General features: G+C 43.5%; 1 protein-coding gene across 1 annotated transcript in view; it reads left to right on the top strand.

Annotated features, from left to right (window-relative positions):
- TOMM70 (translocase of outer mitochondrial membrane 70) overlaps positions 1-26,807 on the top strand; it is a 112,649-nt gene extending 85,842 nt beyond the window's left edge. Inside the window, exons 9-12 of the mRNA XM_033941824.1 lie at positions 4,082-4,198; positions 13,211-13,308; positions 19,967-20,089; positions 23,288-26,807. Of these exons, the coding sequence (XP_033797715.1) occupies positions 4,082-4,198; positions 13,211-13,308; positions 19,967-20,089; positions 23,288-23,441 (492 nt within the window). The 3' untranslated portion in view covers positions 23,442-26,807. The remainder of the gene's footprint in view (positions 1-4,081; positions 4,199-13,210; positions 13,309-19,966; positions 20,090-23,287) is intronic.
- Positions 26,808-27,268: the final 461 nt, after the last annotated feature.

The raw sequence follows: 27,268 nt of genomic DNA on the forward strand, positions 1-27,268 counted from the left end.
GTGACCTGAAGTGGAAGATTATTCCAGCGGTCAACCACTCTTTCAGTGAAAAAGAATTTCCTGGTGTCACTGTGCAGTTTCCCTCCCCTGATTTTCCACGGGTGCCCCCTGGTTGCCGTGGGACCCTTGAGAAGGAAGATATCTTCTTCCACTTCGATGCAACCTATGAGATACTTGAATGTCTCGATCATGTCTCCCCTCTCTCTGCGTTCCTCGAGTGAGTAGAGCTGTAACTTATCCAGCCTTTCCTCGTAAGGGAGATCCTTGAGACCCGCGATCATCCAGGTTGCCATTCTCTGGACCGACTCTAGTCTCAGCACATCTTTTCGGTAATGCGGCCTCCAAAATTGCACACAGTACTCCAGGTGTGGTCTCACCATGGATCTATACAATGGCATAATGACTTCAGGCTTACGGCTGACGAAACTCCTGCGTATGCAACCTATGATTTGCCTTGCTTTGGAGGAAGCTTGCTCCACTTGATTGGCAGCCTTCATGTCCTCACTGATGATCACCCCTAGGTCATGCTCTGCTTCAGTTCTTGTTAGGATCTCGCCATTTAGGGTGTAAGTCTTGCATGGATTTTGGCTGCCCAGGTGCATGACTTTGCATTTTTTGGGGGACTGCTTTTGTATGTCCCAGCTGTCTAGAATGTCTCATCTATTGCACTAGAAAAATAGATTATGTACTTACCCGGTAAGCTCATTTCCAGTAGATAGGTGAGGCATTCTAGACTCCCTGCCATGTCCTTCCTGCATCTGCTTACAGTTTTCTAGAATGTCTCACCTATCTACTGGAAAAGAGCTTACCAGAGTAAATACATAATCTCTTTTTAAAACACAATTTTATTTCTAAATTTTATTCATGTTTGGTTTTAAAAAAACAAAATTTTATCCTTTTATATTAAATAAATGAAAGTTTTGCATTCTGCTATCTTATCACATTTAGTTAAAAAAATATAAGGCCAAATTATTTGATGTTCTTATGGGTCTAGCAATTCAGCATGTTTTATCAGAATGGAAAAATAGTACAGTTCTTTCTTTTCCTGTATGGTGGGCGGGAGTCCTTCTTATGCGTAAATATGAAGTAGCTGCTGTTAGGCAATGTTCAATTCAATATTTTAAGAGGGTTTGGGCTTTTTTAGATGACTATTGAAGAATGCATGCTAATTGACTTATCTTTCTGGTTTGTACTCCCAATTTGTGTACTTTTATAATTTTGTTGGGGGGAGGGAGAAGGTCTTAAATGTCATTAGATTAATTGTGTTGAATTATTGTAGTTTATGAAATTCAATAAAGACATTTAAACTAGAAAATTCTAGACTTTTTAAGGAAGGAAGAAAACGGACCTTAGTTTCTTTCCAAAGTTTGAATTTATTCATTGTGACTAATTTAGATGTATGTGATCTTAATTTGTCTTTATGATGTGTACCATTCTTTACAATCTTTTTTTTATTAGTACTAATATATAAACTGTTTGTTATAAAAGGAACAATGCCAAAATCCCAGTATGTTTACTTCTGTATTTTGATGATATGCCTTTATCAGAGTAAATATCCTATATAATAAAACCCTAAGCGCGCATGCACACTTAGGGTTTCGTGATCCCTGCTGCCGTGTTTTCTGATCCGTGGCCGGATTCTATTTTAGAACGCGGAAGCAGGGATCACTCTGGACACTCCCCTCCTCCACCAACCGCTGGAAGAAGCAGGCAAGCTCTCTCCCTGCCCGCCTCCCTGTCACTCCTCACACACGCACGTTTTTTTGGGGGGAGGGGCATACTTTCTTTACCTGAGGCCCGGCACACAGCTCCACCCGTGCAAGCACTCCTCCCCTCACTCACTAAGCGGCAGCATTCTCGCTCCGGGACTCACTGACCGTACAATCTCTCCCTCCCATGTGACCCTCCCAGCGAGATGACCTTAACAACTAACCTCCCTCCAGCGTTGGCAGCCGCAGCACGCTAAACAGCCTGCTTTGCGGCTTTCTCCTGCTGGTGAAGCGTCACCGATGACATCATCAGTGACGCTTCACCAGCAGGAGAAAGCCGCGAAGCAGCCTGTTTAGCATGCTGCGGCTGCCAATGCTGGAGGGAGGTTAGTTGTTAAGGTCATCTCGCTGGAAGGGTCGCATGGGAGGGAGAGATATCAGGGTCAGCGGAGGTTGGGCTGGGAGGGGAGAGAAGCGGTCTGCCTCGGGTGCTTCAAGGCCTGGCTTCTTCGGGCAGCAGCAGCGTTTACAATTTGCTGCTGTTGCCAGCTTCAGGCCTTTCTCTCTGGCGGGTCCTGCCTACTTCCTGTTTTCATGAAGATAGGACCCGACAGAGAGGAAGGCCTGAAGCCGGCAACAGCAATGAATTGTGAATGCTGCTGCCCAATGAAGTTCAAGGAGGAAAAGGAGCAGAGAGGGAGAGAATGGCTTGGAGGGAAGAAGAGATGGCAGGGCATGGAGGGAAGGAGGAAGGTATGCCAGACCAAGGGAAAAAGGAAGGAGGACATGCCATATGGAACAGAGAGAGAGAGGGCAGACACTGGATGGAAAGAGAAGAGAGAGCAATGAATGGAAGGGGCAAGACAGAGGATGAACAGTACATGGAAGGAGTAGAGAGACACTGAATGGAAGTCTGAGGGACAGGGGGAGCAGACGTTGGAAGGAAGTGGGGAGGAGAAAGAAAAAAGGGCACATGCAGGATTGAGGGAAGAGGATAGAGATAGAAATAAAGATAGACAGACAGGGGGTAAGGGAGAGACACAGACAGAATGACAGACAGACAGCGTCCAAGGAGAGAGAGACAAATAAAAAAAATAAACCAGACAGACAGACATCTACTCTAGCACCCGTTAATGTAACGGGCTAAAACACTAGGTGCTACTGGGCCAGGGGAACAAGGAAGAGGGACGGGGGAGGTGCTACTGGGCTGGGGGAGCAATGAAGAGGGACAGGGGGAGCAGGGAAGAGGTGCTACTGGACCGGGGGAGCAGGGAAGAGGTGCTACTGGGCCAGGGGAGCAATGAAGAGGGACAGGGGGAGCAGGGAAGAGGTGCTGCTGGACAGGGAAGTGGAGTGGGGAGGGAAATGCTGCTGGTGAGAAAAGGGGCCTCAGGCTGAAAGGGAGCAGATGGGAGAAGGGGGCTGGGGGGGTAAAAATGGGTTTGGAGCTGGGGCTGAAAATAGGGGACATGTGAGGGAAGGAGGCTTTACTAGCACCCGTTAATGTAACGGGCTTAAACACTAGTATGAATATAATGCAATCAAATAAACACTAAAGTGGGACATTATCAACATTCAGAAGTGTAATTTTACTGTAGTAACTAGGGGCTCCTTTTACAAAGACGCGCTAGTGGTTTTAGAGTGCACTAAAATGCCGTGTGCGCTAGCCGCTACTGCCTCCTTTTAAGCAGGCGGTAATTTTTTGGCTAGCTCACGCTAAAAGCACTAGCGCACCTTAGTAAAAGGAGCCCTAGGTCTTATTGCATAAAATGGAATATCTGCTAAAATAGCATAAATTTGAACAAAGTAACACATCTAAGCAGTAGTAGACTCCCTTCATTTGGACACTGGGACATGAATAGCATCAAAGTATAAATATCATTCGGCAAAAGATATCCTGTGGATGTCAAGATCATACTTAAAAAAAAAAAAAGAGAAGGGAGAATAAAAGATGGGCTAAAACAACTTGTCATGGAACCTGGCAAACCTGGGATAAAAGCACAACTTTTGTTAAAAACCAGCCAGATCAAATTGACAACAAAGGTAAGAGTGAAAATGAATGAAATATATTTAATAAATAAAATGATTGTTTAAATAAATATACATAATAGTAATTTGAAGCCGGTGTTAAGACCCAAACAATGGCTTATGGCTAAACAACCCAAACATTCTATACACACATTGTAGATCCAGTAGTTGTGAAATTTATCGGGATCAATTCAATTCAGTTGTATAGTGTCCTTTAAAGATGATGATGATCTGGAATTGCCTTTGAACAGCACATGGATTGTTGTGGTGTTTGCCTTCAGCCGTGTCCCTCAGCTTTTTACCTGCTTAGTTTCTGATGTGCTATTTATTTTTAACTTTTCTAGTATCGCCAAGCATACACAGGAAGTAATCCTTTACAAATACAGGCAGCTATGAAAGGTTTTGAAGATGTCATTAAAAAATTTCCAAAGTGTGCAGAAGGCTATGCTCTGTTTGCTCAGGTAGGTCTTAATACTATTTATCTCATCCTTTGGGTTTATAACTGTCCAACTACGTATGAGTGATGAGCGAAATGTTTTAGGTGACTGCTAATACTGTCAGTAGAAACCAACCAGCAAAACAAAATGTAGCTTAGGGCCCGATTCACTAGAGTCAGCAATCAGGTTTAGCAATGATTGCTACTATCTGACAGATTCACAAACCTGCCCACTTCCTGTTCCCCCCCTCGATCAAGAGCAAAAACAAAAAGGGGGAACCATTGATTCGTTTGCCTTTAGGCGATGTTTATAACCGCATTTTAACCATTGTCACAATAAATTTAGCCTGCATCATTGTACGCCTGTCTGCAGTTTTTCTTGTTAGGGTTCCCGCCTCGATCACCCATTTCCTGATCTGGCCATGCAAATTAGTAAAACCCCATGCAAAATAGCCAAACGATTGATTCACTAACTTTGCATCGGGTTTTACTATTGTCAAACCCGACTGCTGCAGACCTTGTTGGTAACTGTGTTACCAACAAGGTATTCCTAATTTGTTTGTTTTTAAATGGCACTGATATTTTGCGCTTTTTTCTTTTCTTTTTTAATGGGTCAGATATTTTACATGTATTACACAGGCAAAATATCAGCCCAATTAAAATTTAAAAAAAAAAAAAAATGCTCCTCCCTTCTCAAACCACGATGCCCACCACCTCAGAATTATGGCAGGAGAGATTCCCACTCCCTCCTGCCATCGGGACCATTCCGAACTCCCCCCCAACCCCTCCAAACAAACAGCAGGAGGGATGCCGACTCCCTCCTGCCAACAGACGCCCCATTCCCATTCCCGTCCCCCCCCCCCCCTCCCTGTACCTGTACAAATTGGGAACAGGAGGGGTGCTCAGTTTCTCCCGATCCGTATGCCTCCAGCGACGCGTGATGCACATGGAGGGGCCTAAGACCCTGATTGGCTCAGGCGCCTCGGGCTCCTCCCTTGGAGGGGCCTGAGACACCTGAGCCAATCAAGGACTTCCTTAAGGAGTAGCCTAAGGAAGTCCCTGATTGGCCATTGCCTAAGGAAGTCCCTGATTTGCTCAGGTGCCTCAGGCCCCTCCCAAGGAAGGAGCCTGAGATGCCTGAGCCAATCTGGGCCTTCGGCCCCTCCCTGTGCATCACATGATGCATCAGGGTGGGGCCTAAGGCCCAGATGCGTCGCTGGAGGCATACGGAGCAGGAGGGACTGATCACCCCTCCTGCTCCCAACTTTTACAAGTAGGGGGAGGGGGGACGGGGAGGGAGCGTCCGGTGGCAAGAGGGAGTCGGCATCCCTCCTGCTGTTTGGGGGGTTTTTGTGGGGGGGAGTTGGGAGTGGGACCGATGGCAGGGGGAGTGGGAATCCCTCCTGCCATAATTTTGAAGCAGCGGCAGGGGGGGGTGGCTGGGTATGTTTTTGGTTTAGGGGGAGGGGGGGCACTTTGGTGAGAAGGGGGCTTTAAAATTTTTTTTTAATTGGGCTGGTATTTTGTGTATGTAATACACGCAAAATATCTGACCCATTAAAAAAAAAAAAAAAAAGGCGGGAGAAGCCCTGACAGCAGTGACAGGAGGCTGTTTCTCTTGTCATTACTGTCAGGGCTCTGCCCTGACTCAGTCGCTCACTGAACGATTGAATCAGGGAGTTTGTATGCAAATGATTTGCACCTCCATGCAGATCATTTTTCATGCAAAAAAGATAGTGAATCAATTGCTGTTTCAAAATCGGCCAGTAATCGGCCAACAGTGATTGAATCGCTATCTTTAGTGAATCTGGGCTTTAGTGTTTGTGTTTCCAAGAACTTGTTAATCCTGTGGAAGAGTGGTGCTTGAGGAATTGCTTCCTGATAGATTTAATGTGGGTGTGACAAATTATTTCCATTGTATAGTGTCCAGAAAAGAAGGAAATCATTGTCTTCTGCTCCGTCAGTGTTTTAAAGAATTGGCAGGTTTGGCAATACAGGCAACTGTGTGTGACAGAAGTCTGAAAATCGCAGTTTGGCCTTCAGGTCCTATTTTATGGTGCCACTTCTGTTTTACTAGTCCATCTGCCCATTCTACAGAAATTTACAGTGCAGCATTAGAGGTCATAAAGTATTTTATAGATAAATTAAATTTGCTGGATAAAAGTGCCATTTCCTCTGCTAATAGGATCCAGTTTATCCTGATGGCAGTTGGTTGTCTCCCAAAGAGACTCATGGTGGTCCCATGCTGCATAGGAAGAGGGCACAACCAAAACAAGAGAACTGTGGAGGAGATGTTCAAGATGCAGGCTTTTTATTTGAAATATAGTCATTTAATCCATATAGTATAATGTCTAAAAACCCAATTGATGGGGACTGTGGACCCAACACGATCCGTGTTTCGACGATCCTTGTCTTCCTTAGGGGTCCTATAGATAATAAAACATGAATGGAAATGTACCCTAAAATGATATGTAATTTATTTGTAAAAAATGTGTGATGCGATGTCAACTTTTGTTTGTTTGTGCATAGGAAGAGAGAGCAGGCTGAGGGGACCATATTGTCACTAGCATTCTTTAGTCTAAGAAAATCTAGTTTCCAGGGCTGCTGCCATGGGTATTAGATGTCTTCAACAAACATTCGACCTTATAGCTTCCCTTCCTCCTTCCCAACCACCAGATTAACTTTAGACCCAAAGCCTCCCCTTTCCCAGGATTTTGATAGGTGACTCTGCTTTCATCACTTAAACTACTTTTCCAAGGACAGTCCTGTGAAAATGCAGACATCATATTTCTAAATATTAAACTTTGTTTTCTGTTCATATACATAAGTGTAAGTGGGTAAACCTATTTGGGACTTTTTTCTTTAAAGACAATATAAGTACCTATGTATCTTTACCTATGTATCTAAAAAAATTTCAAAAAAGCCTGCAATAGGCATAGGTAAAATGCATCCACGTACATTTACAGATCCCAAACTCTTCCCCTGAACATGCTTACACTCAAGTCACATGTAAGCAGGGCTGTCCCAAGGGCTATGCGAGCGGTGCAGCTACACAGGGCACAAGAGAGATAAGTGCAGAAATCACTTGCTGTCCTTTGTGTCCCTGTGGTAGCTGTCATGCAGTGAGGTGGGGGCACTAGGGGGTGTGCTGATTCAGCTCAGGACATTTGTGCATTTAAGTAGAGTATGAACATTTTTCCACACCTACTTTATATGTACATAACCTCTGGGTTAATTTTATAAAAGCCCTTTTCTTGTACAATCCCTCTGGTGGCTGAACTCTCGGGTTATGCATCTATTCCAGCCTTGGCTGCAGAACTTAGAAATAAAACCAACCCCCTCTGTGGGGTCACCTGTGCGGACACTCCCCTTGAAGCTCAATTTGTTTCTGCAGCCATGCTGAGAACTTCTAGTTTCTTCAGCTCATGATTTTATTTCTCAATTCCTAGTCTTTTATTTTCTTTGGTGCCGTGGGTATTGCCCAAGTCCTGCGGATTCACTCTGAGAGTGTTCGTTTGGCGGGAGATCGTAGATTTTTCCTTAAAGATTGTCTGCTTCTGGAGGGTGCTCTGTAAGCTTCAACTGCAGTAAGCCCTCTAGACAGCCTGCATATTAGATCGGGCCTCTGAGATCGGGAGCCATCTCTCCCCTGGTTCGTCTGCAAAGGGGTAGAGCATAGGCTGCTGTGGTTCTGTGGAGGTACACCAAAATTGGAACCGGACCGCGTGTCTTCCTTAATTCCCCTGAGGGTCCTGGTGGTCGTGATCTGTGGTGACAGGGAAGGTGAAGCAGTCAGAAGATCTGAAAAATCCCGTTTAATCAGCTCCTGAGGTACTGATCTTGCTTTTACTGTGTATTGCAGGCTGCCATAGACTTTCATTGCAGCACATGTCTCTGTGGTGTCTGTGAGTCACAGAGTTTGTCGATTTTAGGGGGTGCTCAAATGGGGGCTTGGGGGGGTTTCCCTGCATGCCCTGGTCCCCCCATCTGTAAAATCCTAAAATCACTGTTTTTTGCATTTTCCTGCATTTTTAATGGCCTTTTTTCAGTCAAAATCGGCACCCGCAACGGCCATCTTAGATTTTCTTCAAAGTTTTTAAAAGTATATTTTTTCGACTTAGAAGCTTCGTTTTTGCTCCAAACGTTACAGATGGCCACCTCAGGACAGGATGGCATGGATTAATGCCTTAGATGCGGCAGATGGAGGCCGGATTCAAGGCTGCAAGGGAAGGTGGGACGTGTGCAGATTCCACACACCCCTCCTCCTGAGAGGCCCTAACGCTCTTTAATTCCACCAGTCACGATTGCTGCATCCGGGGCGCCTAAACTGGGCGCAGATGGCATTTTTCCCCAGATTTTGTGGATCTGAGCTATCTGGCTGTATGGAGAGAAAAAAAAAAGGTAAAAAGGTCTGCTGCTCAGACTCCAGTACAACAGTCTCCACCTTCAGATGCCAGCATGTCGATTTGTTCCTTTGCTGGAGTACCAGAAAGCAGATGGCTTGTCCCCACCCTTGCTTCTGCTTCGGTGTCTGTGCCTTTGCTGTCGCCTGTTTCTTCGACGGAATCAGCAGATGTGGCTATCTTGGCAGATCTGGGTGATACCCAGAACAATGGGTTTCGAGACCTTGCAGATCACCATGCTGTGTGCCGGCTCTTCAAGACTGGCTGCCTGCCCGTCTTTATTTCTGGTCACTGTGAAAACGGAATCTGGTTTCAGAACATGCGGGTCAGGCAGAATCTACAGTTTTCTGAGCCTCCGCTGTCCGCCTCCTTGCTGAACAATGCGGCTTTGGCGGAAGTGCTATTAGAGGTCTGGGAGTCCCTGGAGGGTTCTCTTATCCTTGGACATGGAAAAGTTGTATCCCATGGTATCGGACTTCAACTAGCGCCTCGCCAAGCGTTCCTCTATCCTCAGATGGAGGAGTTGTCCTGGAGGATGTTCAGGACAGAAGAGTGCATTTTGTTCTCAAGTGTCTTTCTCTTTCTGAGCTGCGGCGGCTACTTCCTTGTGGCCTGGGCATGTCTGAATTTTTTTCTGACTGACGCACGCTATGGCATCTTGAACTAAGCTGGGAGCTTCTTCAGTCAATGAATGACTTGGATCACCAGTGGTTGGGTGTTACTTTAGCTAAAGCTACGCTGAACAGGTTCCCTTTTAAAGATTCGATCCTAGTTGGCCAGGGTTTGGATGACCTTATGGCCAGTGTTCAAGGCCATAAGCCTAAGATGCTCCTTGGCTCTAGACCTCATCCGGCCAGGGGTGTGGGAATCTGAGAGTTCAGCCTCCAGTGGAGATTTACAAGAAAGAAGATTAGCAGAGGTAAGAAACCTAATCTTTCATTCTGTGCATAAAACAAGGTTTACCCATGAAGAAAAAAATTGTGAAATTAGCCCCACTAAGGACAGTTTTCCAAAGCTATTTGTCTGGGTAACTAGTCTGTCCAAAAATAACCCACCCTCCCAGCTGTTAAAAATACATTTCAATGGGTCTTTCAGTTAGTGTGATTATCTTGATCTGTTCAGTTTTCATTACCATTCCCTCTAAGCTGAACAGGGGTCTTCCAACTGCATTGCTGCTAGAGGGGTTGGTGTTGCAATTGCATTTTCAATGGCTAGAGACAGGCAGGTTCCCTGCGGTCCTGCAGAGTTTGCCTGTCACTCACTATTGAAAATGTGATAGTGAAACAGCACTACCCACTGGCAGAACTATAGGTAGAGAACTTCCATTCAGCTTAGAGAGAGCAGTGGCTTTGACTGCAGCCATTTATGTTGCACACAAGAAATTGTCACCATAGGTGATTTTTTTAATATTACTTTATCTGAATGTAACTTATCTTGAGCTACTATGGACAAGATATGAGTCAAACCCAGCCCTGCCAGATTCACAGCTACAGGAGAGCTTTTAGGGATCCCCATGGTGGGTGCTGGTGAGGGAGATATATTAGCCATTGCCTCTGGTGCCTTCAGTTACTCCCCCTGTAACAATTCCCTTGTGAAGGTGAAATTCCATGTAAAGGGCTGGATTTGTGGCAGAAGAATTGCAGGCCACCTCAGGTACTGTATACATTTTGATCATCCAATTGAAAAACACTTTTCCAAAACTCATTCAATCCATTTTTATTAGTTTTGAGCTATGCAATTCCTGTAACAATTCCCTTGTGAAGGTGAAATTCCATGTAAAGGGCTGGATTTAAGAACATAAGAAGTTGCCTCCGCTGAGGCAGACCAGAGGTCCATCTCGCCCAGCGGTCCGCTCCCGCGGCGGCCCATCAGGCCCATTGCCTGAGCAATGGTCCCAGACTATCCCTATAACCTACCGCTACTCTTATCTGTACCCTTCAATTCCTTTATCCTCTAGGAACCTATCCAAACCTTCTTTGAAGCCTTGTAACGTGCTCCGGCCTATCACAGCCTCCGGAAGCGCGTTCCATGTGTCCACCACCCTCTGGGTGAAAAAGAACTTTCTGGCATTTGTTTTAAACCTGTCTCCTTTTAATTTTTCCGAGTGCCCCCTTGTACTTGTGGTTCCCCGTAATCTGAAAAATCTGTCCCTGTCTACTTTTTCTATACCCTTCAGGATCTTGAAGGTTTCTATCATGTCTCCTCTAAGTCTCCGCTTTTCCAGGGAGAACAGCCCCAGCTTTTTCAGTCTGTCAGTATATGAGAGGTTTTCCATACCTCTTATCAGTTTAGTTGCTCTTCTCTGGACTCCCTCAAGTACCGCCATGTCCTTTTTGAGGTACGGCGACCAATATTGGACACAGTACTCCAGATGCGGTCGCACCATTGCACGATACAGTGGCAGGATGACCTCCTTTGTCCTGGTCGTGATACCCTTCTTAATGATACCCAACATTTTGTTTGCTTTTCTTGAGGCTGTGGCGCACTGTGCCGACGCCTTTAAAGACGTGTCCACCATCACTCCCAGGTCTCTTTCAAGGTTACTTACCCCTAGCAGTGATCCTCCCATTTTGTAGCTGAACATCGGGTTCTTTTTCCCTACATGCATGACCTTGCATTTCCCTACATTAAAGTTCATTTGCCATTTTTTGGCCACCTCAGGTACTGTATACATTTTGATCATCCAATTGAAAAACACTTTTCCAAAACTCATTCAATCCATTTTTATTAGTTTTGAGCTATGCAATTAATTTTATTCAAAGCAAGATTGATTTACTGTAGCTTATTCTTTTGCCAAAGCTCAAGAACTGAGTGAATTTTGGAAAAATGCTCTTAAATTGGGGTTGACACGAAGCACAAGACACAAAGAAGCAATGCATGGCTGCTGTATATAAAGTGACTGAAATCTTTCGGGGACCATAGATGTGAATGAATAATTTATAGTAAAGACATTAAAGTGACTAAGAGCAGATAACATAGTAAATGATGGCAGAAAAAGACCTGCATGGTTCATCCAGTCTTCCTAAAAGTCACGTTTAAGGCAACGTTGAACCAACAATGAAGTATATATTATTAAATTTTAATTGCTAAGTTCTACTACAAGATGTTTTCCCCTACCCCCCTCCGAGATATGCAAGACCTATACTCAGACAATACTTGCTCCTGACCCGTCCTTTCCATTTTCAGTAGAATTTCCAAATGCTACAGATCTTTAAGTTAATCTTCCAAGAATGACCGATTACAGTAAAGCAGGGGTGCCCAATAGGTTGATCGCGATGGACTGGTAGATCACCAAGGCAAAGTGAGTCGATCGCGGAGCCCATCCCGGGCTCCGTGATAGACTCACTTTGCCTTGGTGATCTACCAGGCCGATCAGCCTTCCTCTCTCCGACGTCAATTCTGCCATCAGAGAGGAAGTTCGGGCCAGCCAATCGCTGCCTGGCTGGGCCGGAACTTCCTCTCCGACGGCAGAATTGACTTCGGGGAGAGGATTGCTGGTCGGCCTGACGCAGGGAAGCAGGGAGAGCTTGGGGCGGCGGCGGCTTTGGGGCCTATTATCCGATGGCGGCGGCAGCTTGAAGGCCTGTTCCCCGATAGTGGCAGCAGTGGCTTGGTGGAGGGCAGGGAGAAATAAAGAAAGGGTGCAGGCAGGGAGACAGAAGGAAAGAAAAGAAACAGAAAAAGAAAGGGGGGCATGAAGAGAGAAAAAAAGAAAGGGAGGCATGGAGAAAGAAAGGGCAGGGAGAGAGGAAGAAAAAGTTGGGGGAGGGAATGAGGTCTGGAGGAGAGGAAGCATACAGGCTGAAAGAAGGGAAGAAAGATTGAATGCACAGTCAGAAGAAGAAAGTGCAACCAGAGACTCATGAAATCACCAGACAACAAAGGTAGGAAAAATGATTTTATTTTAAATTTAGTGATCAAAATGTGTCTGAATATATCTGCTGTCTATATTTTGCACTATGGCCCCCCTTTTACTAAACCACAATAGCGTTTTTTAGTGCAGGGAGCCTATGAGCGTCGAGAGCAGCGCTGGGCATTCAGCGCAGCTCCCTGCGCTAAAAACTGCTATTGTGGTTTAGTAAAAAGGGAGAGGGTATATTTGTCTATTTTTGTATGGTTGTTACTGAGGTGACAGTGCATAAAGTATCTGCCTTGACCTCTTTGAGAAAACCCCGGAATAGGAATGATAATTAACATTTTTTCAGCATACAGTGTGCTTTGTGGTTTTTTTTTTATTTTATTGTTGGTAGATCATTTTGACTTGGTCATTTTAAAAGTAGCTCGCAAGTCCAAAAAGTGTGGGCACCCCTGCAGTAAAGCTTTGAGCATTCCGAGGAGGTATCTGCTTTTTCTATAAGCTTCTGGGTCTGTTAAGGATACCTGATCCTTTCCTCCTGGCTTTTTTCTTCTTTTAGTGCCACAGTACTATGAGCTTTATTAACCTCTGCAAAATTTTTCTTTGGTTTTTGTTTAACAACATGGATGTTATGTTTTGTTATACAAGGTGAATAATGCTATTTTTTATCCAGCTGGCTGAAATGCTAATCAGTACATTGCAGGTTTTTATGTTAAAGGATTAACATATTCACAGAGGAATTTTGTATTTATGAAGAAAAATGTCTATTTCAATTCAGGCTCTAACAGACCAACAGCAGTTTGGTAAAGCAGATGAAATGTATGATAAGTGCATTGAGCTGGAGCCAGATAATGCTACAACGTATGTTCATAAAGGGTATGTATTATCTAAAGAGGCTTTAGATGTTAAGATAATTTTATAAGTGTGTGTATGCATATAAATGTACTTCCATGAGTTTTCAAAGTGAAAGCATGTGCAAGCTTCTGCCTTCAAAATTTAGAAAGTGTGCCCGCAAATGCAGACCAGGTAAAAGTGGTATGTACAGGCTGTAAGTGCGCATATCAAATGTATTCATAAATGATCTAGAAACAGGGACGAAGTGCGAAATAATAAAATTTGCAGACGACACCAAACTATTTATTTAATGGGGCTAGGACTAAAGAGGAATGCGAAGATTTACAAAGGGACCTGAACAAACTAGGAGAGTTGGGCAACGAGATGGCAGATGCAGTTCAATGTAGAGAAATGTAAGGTCTTGCACGTGGGAAACAGAAACCTGAGGTACAGCTACACGATGGGAGGGCTGTTATTGAGTGAGAGTACCCAAGAAAGGGACTTGGGGGTATTAGTGGACAAGACAATGAAGCCGTCAGCACAGTGCGCAGCGGCCACTAAGAAAGCAAATAGAATGCTAGGTATAATCATGAAGGGTATTACAACCAGAACGAAATAAGTTATCCTGCTGTTGTATCAGGCGATGGTGTGCCCGCATCTGAAGTACTGCGTCCAATATTGGTCGCCGTACCTAAAGAAGGATATGGCGATACTCGAGAGGGTTCAGAAGAGAGCGATACATTTGATAAAAGGTATGGAAAACCTTTCATACGCTGAAAGACTGGAGAAACTGGGGCTCTTTTCCCTGGAGAAGTGGAGACTTAGAGGGGATATGATTGAAACTTATAAGATCATGAAGGGCATAGAGAAAGTGGAGAGGACAGATTCTTCAAACTCTTGAAAACTACAAGAACGAGAGGGCATTCAGAAAAATTAAAAGGGAACAGATTCAGAACCAATGCTAGGAAGTTCTTCACCCAACGGGTGGTGGACATCTGGAATGTACTTTCAGAGGGTGTGATAGGACAAGGTACGGTATTGGAGTTCAAGAAGGGATTGGACAACTTTCTGAAGGAAAAGGGTTAGAAGGGTATAGATAGAGGGTTACGTACAGGTCTGGACCTGATGGGCCACCACGTGAGCGGACTGCTGGGCATGATGGACCTCTGGTCTGACCCAGCAGAGGCACTGCTTATGTTCTTATGTTCACACTTTTATAAAAGCTTATTCCTTCACACCCTCATCAGTCTAGATACAAAATAAGTATTTGTATATTATATGTAAACTGCTTTGATTGTATCCACAGAGAGGCACTATATCAATCCCATACCCTTTTCTCTGACCAAAAGATGAATCGGAGAAAAAAAGTCCCTAGTACTTGGCCCAGTAACTGCATTGTACAGCCTTAGAGTCTCAGTATTTTTGATTTTTCAGTGGGTGGTGATGGGTAAAACATGTAGCTCCTGGACTGATTGCTGAATCAACTGCTGACCCTGTTGGAGCTAGGCATTAGTTGAGCAAAGGGTTGAAATTTTAAGATTAAAAAAATGGATGCTCAGGAGAGTCTGAGTTGTTAACTCTCTCTTCCTCCTCTCCACCTTTTCACTGCTTTTCTTCCTTCCCCTAAAATGGGTTTATATAATTGGATAGGCATTGCTTCCTTGCCTCAAGACATCAGAAAAATTCTCTAGTGTTTCCACTAACTTCTAGTGCAGCCTGGAACAAAGTAGGTATATACACTCATATTATGAGAAGGGATGATTTCCTTTCTTAGCTGAGGAAGTTTGGGTTAGAGGTTGTGTTCAAGCCAGCAGCAGCACATCTTCCAGAGTGGCTAGGCCAAAGCACTGATCTTTCCTACTAGCTCAGCCCATATGCTTGAGGTACTTTTCAGAGTACATATTACAATTCATGCCTTGTCATAGAAGAAGGGGATAAATCTGAGAAGTCTGAGTCCCCCACTCGTTCATCCTCACTGGTCTCTCTTCCTTCAGCCAGAGTATCTAACGTGTACATCTAAAGCAAAGGCAAGAGCCTTGAGTAAATAAATATGTATTTTTTGGTGTGTAGCTGCAAGTGAAGTCTTCCACCAGCACTTCAAGCAACTGGGAGGTGTCTTTTCTTATGATTGGCCTAGAGTAGATTGGGTTGTAGCTGCCCGTCTCTTGCTGACACAAGCCGTGTCTTGAAGGTGTTGTGCTACAGCCACAGACTCATGTAGTAGCGTGGCCTGCACAGCCGAGATCTCAGGGCACATGTCAGAGAGTGCTTCCAGCGGATTGCGCTAAATGCCACCAGTGAGTCTTTTGGTTCTAGCAGGCTCAATTTGAGTGCCAAACTCAAAACAAGCCAGGACCTGACTTGCCAGCTAACTTTTGTGAAAAAAGGTGATATTTAGTGGTGCCCAAATGTGTATGTTACGAGTATAAGCATAGGAAGCACAGCCATCTTTGGCAACCTTCTAAATTAACTTCAGTCTCTGAATCTTTATCAGACTGCCTTTGTTACTAGTTCAAAAAGTGAGGGTCCTGTCAATGAAAAGGGGTGTCTCATAGTTTAATAACCTGACAGGAGTATCTAGGAACAAGGATTTTCTCAAGTACTTTTTTAATTTTACTGTTCTGAGGAAGCTCAGAGTAATGCTGCCATTCCACTTTCAGCTCTAAATTACCTAGTGGCATAGCAAGCAGAGAACCTGAGTTCCTCTGGATGTTTTATGGTCAAGATTTGCAGTCCACTCAGTCTGTAGTGCCTGGAGTTGGATCTCTAATGAAAGAGCCATATATACCTGATACTGACCCTTCACTAGTCTCGTTCTTAGAGAGAGTAGAGCTTCTTTTGGTTAATTTTTACTCTCTGGAGTCCTTGAGGGTTTTGTTTTTACCTTCCTCACTGAGGGAACCCACCATAGATCTGAGAGCCTTTTATCAAATCATTCAGCCTACTATTATTACTACTACTACTAATCATTTCTTTTGCACTACTAGACATACGCAGCACTGTACATCAAAACACAGAAGAGACAGTCCCTTCTCAAAAGAGCTTACAATCTAGTCAAAACAGACAAACTGGAAAAGAATGTGCATCAATATACTGTATTCAGGTGGGGGAATTACAGGATGTATGCTTAGAAGGTGGGTTGGAGTTTGGAATTTAAAGCATCTTCAAAGAAGTGGGCTTTGAGACTGGATTTGAATACTGCTAGAGGCGCGGAGTCTGACGTATCAAGTCAGGCAATTTGTTCCAGGCATGCGGTGCAGCAAGGTAGATGGGACAGAGTCTGGACTGTAGAGGAGAAGGATACAGATAAGAGAGACTTATCCAATGAGCGGAGTGCCCGGGGGTGGGGAGGGGGGGATTGTGGGGAAAGAGGAACATTAAGTGTGATTAGCTGTTCTGCAAGTGGGCCTGCATTCTATTTTTGGTACATAAGTGGAGATCAGATAATCTGCCTGAGGAGGATGACTAAATTCTAGCACTTTTTATAGAGACCACCATTCTAGAGGAAAGGGGGGGTCTGTCCCAGCGAATAGTAGTATTCCTAGTTGGAAGCAGACTTCAGGAAGCAGACTTTCTCACCCCTAACTCTTAAGCAACAAAGTGTAGTGCAAGTGTTCTAATACTTGTGTGCAGCAAGGCTCAGCATGTTTGGATAATTTGAGAAATTGGGATATACCACAGGGCCTTTGAGATTTTTTACAACTGTTGCAGGAGGTGGGCTACTAGAGGTATTGGCCTTTCCCTTTTTATGACTTAGAAAAGGGGACTGTGGTTTCCTCTCCCAGTATTTATCTTAACAGTATTCCTTTGAAAGCAAAATGCTCTTCAATGACGAGCTGGAGACACTAGTGAATATCTTGGAGAAGACCAAGCCTTCAGCATGATTCTCAAAGTTAAAATAAGTGATCTCACTTCCCAATGTGGACAGCTGAGTGAGGTTCTCTGTCTTCACCAAAATAATGTTAGTAATCTGCTTCAGTCACCCCTGCTTAAACATAATCCAGAGCAACGGTTCTTCTGTTACATAAACATAGGAGTCTGTACTCTAGGTGAATATCATCTGGTCATGAACTGTTGCAGAATGATGTCGATCACATCTTTCAGCTCTTCCTCCTTCACCAGTGTAGTATAGTGCCCTTTCCAGGTTTCCCTTCTGTAAGTGAACTGAGAAGGTGTGTTATGATCTGCTCTGTTCGGTTTTTATTATTTTGGGGTATTTCTTTTTATCCATTTTGGAAGGCTTCGATGCCTAGAAATCCGCAATTTGGAGTAGCTCTGTCTGGGAGAGAACACAGATTCCATAAAATTTAGAAGTCACTAAAGTCAAAACGAAGATGAAAAAGTGAGACAACTTGAAAACTTCCACAACAGATATAGACCTCACTAGTAGAGAATTAATTGTAGAAAGGCTCAAAGATATATTGATTTTAACAACAGCAAGCACTTCAAATTATTGATTGAGCAAATCTGCTATCATCAAATTGAAGGTCTTAATGACAATTCACATCATAATGATTTGTGTTTTTGAGCCTTTCTACAATTAATTCTCTACTAGCGAGGTCTATATCTGTTGTGAGAGAACACAGATTTCACATGGGTTTGTCTGCTGCTTGTAGGGCAACCCCCAGGTGTACCTGTTTAGTCAACCTGCTTGGTGCAGTTTGGAAGCTCAGGGATGTTCCCCTGGGAGACTTGAGCACAGGGCTCCCTATTTGAGTCACTTTAAGCTTCAGGGAGCTGACTGCGTTTTTCTGCCTCCCCCCCCTCGGTCATGGCGAAAAGATCGGGGGGAGGGGGGGTTGAGGTCTGTTGAACCCAAAGATCTCCAGTTTTGGATCCATTCTGGAAAGGATTTGAGGCTGAAAATCTTCTGCCATCAGTCAGGCTATAGGAAAGCTGCCAAGGCAGGTACTAGCACAGCAAAGTAAATACAGCCCATTATTCCCAATGGGGAAAATTTGGGGAGGGGGGATTGCCCAAAATAAATTGATTTTTGAGGGTTTCTGGGACACTGAGGAAGTCCACTGATGAACTTAATGGCTTCGGGTGAATCACTTCTACAGCTGAAAAAAATAACTAGGAAACAGGGTTGGTCAGCCCTGGCCGATAGAGAAGCTGCTGTGTTTCCACTGTGGCCCATAGTGGGCCAGGTCATTCGCAGAATCTCGACACACCTGGGACTTTTGATCCTAGTAGCCCCTGATTGGCCTCGGCAGTCATGGTATGCATATCTAGTAAGGCTCCAATGGGACAGATGCATCAAGCTACTGGTTCATATGGAGCTACTCAGTCAGAGTTCAATTCACATGGCGAACCCAGATCACTTTGGTCTTACAGCATGCTATTAAGAGTACAGCCTTAGTATGCAAAGGATATTCGGAAGTAGTCAATTCTACTCTTCTTTGAGCTAAAAAGCCTTCGACTGTTGTGGCCTAAGCTAAGGTCTGGAAGGCTTTTCAGCTCTGGTGCCCCAAGGATAAGGTGAAGCCCTTCAAGGTTCCAATTCCAGTGATTCTTTAATTTCTCCAGACCGGACTAAAGAAAGGCCTGGCAGTGGCATCGCTCAAAGTACAAGTGGTAAGCCTCTCGTGCTTCCGAGCTCACATGGGAAAGGTCTTGCTGGTGTCTCATCTGGAAGAAACTAGATTTTTGAAGGGAATACTCTGATTACAGTGTCTGTTACACCAGCCCTTTCCAACATGGAATCTCAACCTCATACTGAAAGGACTTTGTAAGCCTCCCTACGAGTCCCTTCAAGAGGCATCTGCTGGATCTCACAGTGAAGGCAGTGTTTCTGGTAGCAATAGTCTCGTTAAGGGTCTCGGAATTGCAGACTCTCATGCAGCGAACCATACCTCAGGATCATGAAGGCAGGAATTATCCTCCTTATGGTACCTTTCTTTCTACCAAAGATTTTCAGCATTTCACATCGACCAAGAGTTCCGTCTACCCACCTTTCAGGCTACTGGTTTGGCCAAGCAAGTTAAGACATTGCGGAGACTTCAGGATTAGGGTTTCTGGATGCTCATTGAGAGTTTATTAGAAAAGAAAGAGGTTTGGCTAACACCCGAAGAGGAAGTTAGAGGAATATGGGGTCCTTTTATTAAGACACGCTAACCAATTTAGCGTGTGCTAAATATTAGCGCGCGCTAAATGCTAAAGCATCCATTATATTTTATGGGTGCCTTAGCATTTAACGCATGCTAATCTTTAGCTTGCGCTAAATCAGTGCGCCTTAAAAAAGGGACCCCTATGTTTGGTTAAACAATGGAGAAGTCACTAAATATAATGTTTGGGAAGGAATATAAATGTTGGCCCATTTCAATAAAGAAATAAGACGTAAAGATCTTAAGGATAAAATTGAGCACCTAGAAAATAATCACTTTCGAAGATTAGGGCAGATTGATTTTTCTCTGTGCAGGTTTAGGTACGGTAAATCAATTTCTAAAACTATCGCTCCCTTTTTTTTTTTTTTTTTCTTTTTCTTTTTAAGGTTTGTACTGGCACTCTGCAAATTACCTTCCCCTGACCCTATGCATTTTTGTGTGAAAGTCATCTCCTTTGAAGAGCATTACATCCACCACCCTTTCTGTGGAAAAGTATTTCTGATGTTGCTTTCAGTTTGCCTACTTGTAATGGCGTTTCATGTTTTCGGAATGAAGAGGTTTCCACTAATATGCATGTGCTGCTTTCTTCATAGTTTACTACAGCTGCAGTGGAAGCAGGATCTGGACAAGGGCTTGGAGCTCATCAGCAAAGCCATTGAAATTGACAACAAGTGTGATTTTGCGTATGAAACAATGGGAACCATTGAAGTGCAGAGGTAATATATGGCCTGGTCCCTGAGTGTGGGATGAAAAGATAATGGTGGTTTTGACAAATTACAGGAAGTATAAAAGTGTGTATCAACCCTGGTTCTCCAACCCAGTCTCGCAAGGTCTCATATCCTGGTTTTCTTGGGTATCTACTAGAGAATATTGTGGGGATAAAATGTGTCCCTGTCCCCTCCAGCTCAGTCTCTGTTCTCACCCCATCCCCATAAACCATTTGATCCCATCCGCACAAGCCTTGAATAATAATGATTTTATACTGAACTTATTTTATTAAAGTATAAAAATAAACACTATTCTGTACAATTGTCATTTATAAACACAAATAATATACAGCAAGGATCAACAAAACCCTTGTCTCCCCTCCTCTCCAATATTGAGAAAACTGAATAAGTCAAATTATTACAGAATGCTACACAGAAAAATCAAGCTAACAGAATACTGCAGTCACACATGACGGGAATAGTGCTAGGGGAGTGCAACTAGGGCAACTGCCCCCTGGTCAGAAAGAGCCCTAAGTCAGCTGGAAGCTAAAGAAGCATGGCCTGGGCTTTACGGTCCCCAGTTTTGTCTAACCCCAGCTCTAGCAGGATACATATTTCAAATCTGATATATTCTAATCACAAAATAGAAAATAAAATTATTTTTTTCTATCTTTCTTTTTTTTTTTTTTGTCTCGTCATTTTATTCTTCAAATCTTGCTGGTCTCTGTTTTTTTCTTCTCTTAACTTACTTGCTAGGGTCTCCTGACAATTTGACATTTCTTCTTTCTCCATGCTCGCCATCCATCTTCTATCTCTGTGTATGTATTGTTCCCATGTTCAGCATCTCCCTTCTCTATGTCTCCTATACGTCCCTTTCTAGTATTTCCCCTATGCCCATTTAACGCCTTCATCATCTCACCATTCTATGATCTCCTCCCCCTGTGTACAGGGAATGGGGAGAGGGAGAGAGATACAGGGTGCATCTCCCCCACTCCCTCTACTGCCACATCCAACATTTCTCCCTCTCTCATCCCCCAGATCATGGGCAGCATTTCCACCATTGCCCATCATCCCCATGCCCAACATTTCTCCTCCTATCACCATACCACCCAGCACCATGCCACACCTCTCCCTCCATCACTATGTACAACATTCCTCCTGCTTGCATCCCCTTCAATCTGTTCCCTCTCCACCACCATGTCCAACTATTCTCCCTCTCATCTTTCTCTTCCCCATGTGCACCATCTCTTTTCCTCTCACTCACACCCTCATGCTCAACAATTCTCCCAAGTGTCCCAAGTTCATGCCCCCTCCTTTCCTTCTGTGTCCCGAGTTTGTGTCCCCCCCATGTCCCAACTTGCTTCTCCCCCCCACCTTACTTGTTCCCTTCAGGGCCATCCAGCTGGGCATGCCCCCTCCGCCGAAGCCAACCCAGAAAGTTTCCCGCTGATGTCGGAGGGAAGTCTTTTGGGTCAGCCGGGGATCCCAGTTACCTCAACCATCCTCCTTCCAGCTTGTCTGCTCCTTCTTGTCTTCAATGGCACGTATGCCTGGATGAGCGCAGTGGCTCTTGCACTCTGCTGATCTAGAAGCAATGGCTCCAGGTCAGCCACGTGCAGCGTGCAAAAGCCGCTGCACGCGTCCTGGCAAACAAGTGCAGCTGAAGACAACAAGGAGCAGACAAGCTGGAAGCAGGACGGTTGAGGTAACTGGGATCCCTGGCTGACCCTAAAGGATTCCCTCCCATATCAGCTCTGACATCGGAGGGAAGCCTTCCGGATCGGTTTCAGTGGAGGGGGGGGGCCTGTTTGTAGATGGAATCCCCGCCGGTGGCAACGAACGCATTGGGTGCGAGGGTGGGGGACTGTTTGATCCGCGATAGGGAGGGTGGCTGCTGGACTCCTGAGGCAGGGGCTGCTGCAGCACCCGCGATAGCGAGGGGAGCTGCTGATCCGGAAGGGAGGCAACTCGCGGCAGATTCTTTATTGCGGGGACAAGGCCATTCACTGCTCCAGAGCGGTGAATGGCCTTGTTCCCGTACCTGCGGCAACCAGTTGTTTCCCCCATTCTGGCAGGTTACCCGTGGCTAGCCACCAGTAACAGTCACCGTGTCATTCTCTAGTATCTACTGAATATATATGAGGAAGATATGTGCATTGCCTGTTTGCAGATTCATAGTTACATCGTAATTGATGGCAGATAAACCTTCTGCTCTGTGCAGGTTACCAACCCCCTCTTTTTTCTAAGATCTTATTTATATTCATTGAGGCTATCCCAAAAATCTGACCATCTTGATGATCTTTGAAGACTGGCTTGAGAGCCACATTTGATAAATAAAAATGTTTGATTTGGCCTAGAAATTTTAGCATACAGAAAACTAATTCAGCATTTACCCTTGGCAAATCCAACTAAAGAATCCTGTTGCATAACCCTTTGTTGTTTCTTATAGTGGTTCTGATGTAACTGCTTCTCTGAATGATCAAGTAGCTGACAAACTGTCATTCAGTGTGTTATAACTGCTGTTTTGTAGAGTGTAACTTATCTTGCTTGTTATGATGAACAATTTTTTTTATTTTTTTCAAAAAATAAAATCATGTTCCATCAGATTTATTTATGCTAAAATAGAATTTAACATTTTTAAGGATTTTGGATTCCCCCCTCAAATAACACCCCCCCAACCCCCCCCCCCCCCACTTACTGACAATTTCAATTAATTTTGGGGTAAAATTGTACATAAATGTGACTTATAAAATTGTCTGCATTATATTTTATATTGAATGGATCACAATTAAGCTCTTTGCCATCCCAGAAGAAAACCTATGGGAGTGTGTGTATTGGAATTTGTCTCTTGTTATTGGGACAGCCCTGTTCTGGCCACTGAAATGTACATATACGTACGTACATGTGCACCCTCTCTCCCCTCCTGGCTGTAGATTGGCTGAGTGTGGATATGCATGTCAGTATCCATGCACACCCAACTGCATACAAAGTCCACTTACAGGACACATGAGGAACAGTTTGTTGATATAAGAGGCCATCAGAATGGAGTTGTGTGCTCTGCTGGAGATATGCTCTGCTGAAGATAGCATGGCCCAGCTGATGCAAGAGAAAAGAGTGCTAGGGTCAAGGTTTCTGTTAGTATATAAGTGCTCGGTTTGTTTCTAAACATCATCACTATCGTAATTTTTGTTCTGTTTTCTGATTCAGAGGCAATTTGGACAAAGCCATCGACATGTTCAACAAAGCCATCAACTTGGCCAAGTCTGAAATGGAAATGGCTCATCTCTACTCCCTGTGCGATGCTGCCTATGCCCAGACAGAAGTTGCAAAAAAATATGGATTGAAACCTCCAACACTATAAAAGATGATACAAAATTTGAGAGAAGCATGCCAGCCTTGGGTGGGGAGACAGTGCTCCGTGTCAAGTCAAGCCGAAGAGAACTCTGTTGCAAGCTGTTGAGTGGTGGCCTTTGGTTTTGCTTTGGTGGTGTCTTCGTTTGTTCCTTCTGTTTGATGTTTAGGTGTTGTGGGAGTGGGTATTTGAGGACACGTAGGGTTCTGCATTGTAATTCTGATGCAACTGACATCGTAAGAACCTACTACAGAAAGCAAATCACAAGGGAGCGCAATTATGTTTTGGGCCATGCAAATAAAAACTGATAAATCTTTTGGGCTTTTCCTCCCCACTCCTTTCTTTCCCTTGAATGAGAATACATTTTGTTTTATATAGATCAACTGAATTTTTCAGAATGTGTAGATGATTTCCAAAAAATGATTTTGGTTTAATATGTATCTTATCCCAGCAGGTTGATTTTTTTAGTTTTATATAAAATGAAACTGCAAAACTCTTTTGGGCAATATAGGGCCAGACATGCAAAGCACTTTTCCATAGATATAAAATAGGAGAAAACCTTTAGTGTATCTGACCCTTTATTGATGTTTTTTTCTTGTTTTGGGGTTTTTTTTATTAAGGCTTCAGAAGAAATCATCTTGTAAAATATACTTAGCATGCACAGCCTGTAGTCCCTCCCTCCTCCCCAACTCTTTCTGCAAAGCTGGCTCTAAATTGTCCACTGAGAAGGATTTGAACAATCCCGTTTCACTCATGTCTACCACCAACTTGCTTTTGCAAAGCTTATAAATGAAATGTCTTCTCTGATTAAGCCATTTGCTTCCACCTCCAAATAATAAAAGTGTGACGTGATTGAGAGAACAATACTTGGCAGATGCTTTTCCAGAAAAGACCTTTGTGCCTGGCATTCTGTGTACAGCTGTTATGTAGACGTTACTATTCGAGGGTTTCCACAAATAAGGACAAAGGAATAGCACCGGGGGTGGACTGTTGAACAGGTTTGCTGAGGTTAAACCCCTTAAATTACCAACTTGGCCCTGTTGTGGCTGACAGTGTAGTAGGAGTACTTTTCCAAAGAGATGTGGCCAGTTCCTGATACTGTTTTCAGGAAATGTGACTGGCAATTTTAGGGGCATATGATGCTGTTTTTAATGTGGCTCCTTATTAAATAAAATGTTACAGCTGTTTGCCTTACAGATTTGTCCTGGAGTGGTCATACAGGTTTTCAGGGCTTGCCCTTTTGACTCTGGCACTTGTATTCTACTGCCCTGCTCTCCACCTTTGTTGATTCTTATTAATATTAATGTAATGGAGCTCTTATGCTCCATTTTTCAGCAGGCATTTCTTAAAACCTGCTTTATTCTTCTAATTCAAACACTGGAAATAAAATGTGAAAACTGTGGAGCGTGAATGCCTGATTATCTCTCTTGCACAGAGATTAGTGTATGTTAACAGCATAACAGCCAAATCTGGTCTAGGCATGGGACACTAGCTGATTGATTCCTTTGCCATCTGGGTTTGTGGTCTGTTAACTTGCCAGAAGTATGTTTTGGATTTCATGTCATGCTTCTTACTCTCTGGACATTTGCAATGCTGGTTTCCAGCTGTTTGGAAATGAGTCTGCTTGATGGATTGCTATAATCTGCTTTTCTGGGAATTACTGTCCTGATGCAGCCAGCGGTAAGGGAATACTGAGCTGATTTGATGTAGAATTAGAGTTAAATAAGGCAGGAAGATGAGGGGGAGATACGGAATGATAACCTGCGATTCCCATTGTTTTTGTTTCACATAGTTTTACTTCCATGTAACTAGCCAACCAGTTAGCTACAATATCTTGGTACTCATTGCTACTCTAAGCTACTGATTCTTTTTGAAGCAAGCAACTAGAATGACAGATGTCTGAGCTAAGTTACCATTTTTCAGAAAGTTGTAAGGGATAAAAAGGGCCTACATGAAAACTTAATCCTATGTAGCATTTACCCTCTAATGTTTTGTAAATGTAAATTTTGTAATAAGCTCCCTCTTGTGCCTAGGATAATTCCTGGTTTTTGCTCCAGAGAGAAATATTCAAATGTTCCTAGATTAGTGACCAGATAAATTCAACTCTTGTTAGAAATGACCTGGATCAGGGATGAACCCATAGAAAGTTTCTGGTTTGGTTTTCTACTCCCTTGGTCAGCCTAGATTGGGGAATCTGCAGAGGTTCTAGGGGTGTTATGATCATTGCTTAAGGATAGCGTAGGGTGCAGACTGCTAGGGCCATTGGTTATCAATATTTTGCCCAATCAACAACCAGAGAGCTTCACAGTGGAGCTAGAGTTTGGTTTGTTTGGCCTTTCCAATACTTCTGCTTAAGGATGATGCCCATTGACCAGATTCAGGTTTCATAGTTGAGGGTTCCAGAAAGAGCCCTGGTGTTTTAGTCCCCAGTATAGGTCTGTCACTTTCAGGGGACTAAATACAAGCTAGGAGGGGATATGAAACAAGAAAAAAAATTCCCCAGGGGTTATGATATGAAATCTCAACCCTGTTTTCAGTAAGCTGGAAGTACAAAGGAATCAAAAGAAGTTACTGGATCGACAAAAGGTCTTGGATTGATAGAGTTGCTGGGTAAGCATAGAATTGGCCAGTTGACTTGGCCAAAGCAGTGTTTGCGTGTGTATAAGCAATTCAACAGATTGGGTTTTCTCACTATTAAATATTTCAAGGTCTTATACAATGTTCATTTTTCAGCCTCTTACCTAATTTTGATTGCCTTGATTGATGCATCTTTGCCTTGAATGGGTATATCTCTATCTTATGCTGGTTACCCTGAAATTATGTGCAAGAGTGGGGGGGGGGGAAGAGATGGTGGGTGGGATAAGAAATATCATAAATGGCTTTTCTAAGACATTGAATGGTAGGAAAATAATTGGAGAACCCAGGGTTGGTTGTCTGAAGCAAAATCAACTGAATTTTTTTAAGGAAAGGAACGTAATTTTGTTTCTGCATGCCTGTACTATAGGTGTCTATTATGCAAGACCTGTAGAAAGCAAAGCCAGGCAATGTCCTCAAAATCACTTAAAAGTGCAGAAAAGTATGCAGCTTTTACAAATTTCCAAGGTTTGAATTTGTCCAGGTCATGCTGGGAGATTTATACCTAAATGACCTCATCCAGTTACACTAATTATTTTAAAAAAATACTTTATCTCCTTAAATACAAAACGATTTAAAAATAAATTGGCATGTGTGCCCCTGCCCAATAATTCCAGCATTCCATATCATAGACTGTTGCCTGTTCTTCAGATATTTGAAACTGCACTAAAAAGATAATTTGTCTGTATGCTTCCTTTTTGTAAAACCCATGTAAATTCACCAAATAAACATTACATTCAAGTTATCTCTTTTTCTTCATAATGCTCAGGTAGCTGGAGGAACAGCGCTTGAGCTTAGCTTGAAACTTAGATTCCCTCCACTTTTCCCCATGAAATGTGCTGAGATTGTGTGAGGGGTTTCAACTTGTCAAACAGAAATGAAGAGTAGGTTCTACTAATCAAGCATATTGTGAATAATAATAATGGGAGGTGTGCAATGAAAGACCTAAGCAGCTGCTGGCCAGTTGGTGAAATGGCTGGAGGAATTAGATGTTCAACATTTTCTTCCAGTCCTAGATTTTGGTCTGGTGCAGAGGAAATAAATATTTTATATCCATAAATTTTTATGAATTCCAAAAAGTAAAACATGCAAAAGTCCAAATCCCATTTACTGGTAGCTTTATATAAAAGCTTCACACCATGGATCTTTAACAATCTGTAAAAACATTGCATTGCAATTACCACTTGAAACCACCTAATCCC

The sequence above is a fragment of the Geotrypetes seraphini genome, chromosome 4, assembly GCF_902459505.1.
Source record: "Geotrypetes seraphini chromosome 4, aGeoSer1.1, whole genome shotgun sequence".
Classification (NCBI taxonomy): domain Eukaryota; kingdom Metazoa; phylum Chordata; class Amphibia; order Gymnophiona; family Dermophiidae; genus Geotrypetes; species Geotrypetes seraphini.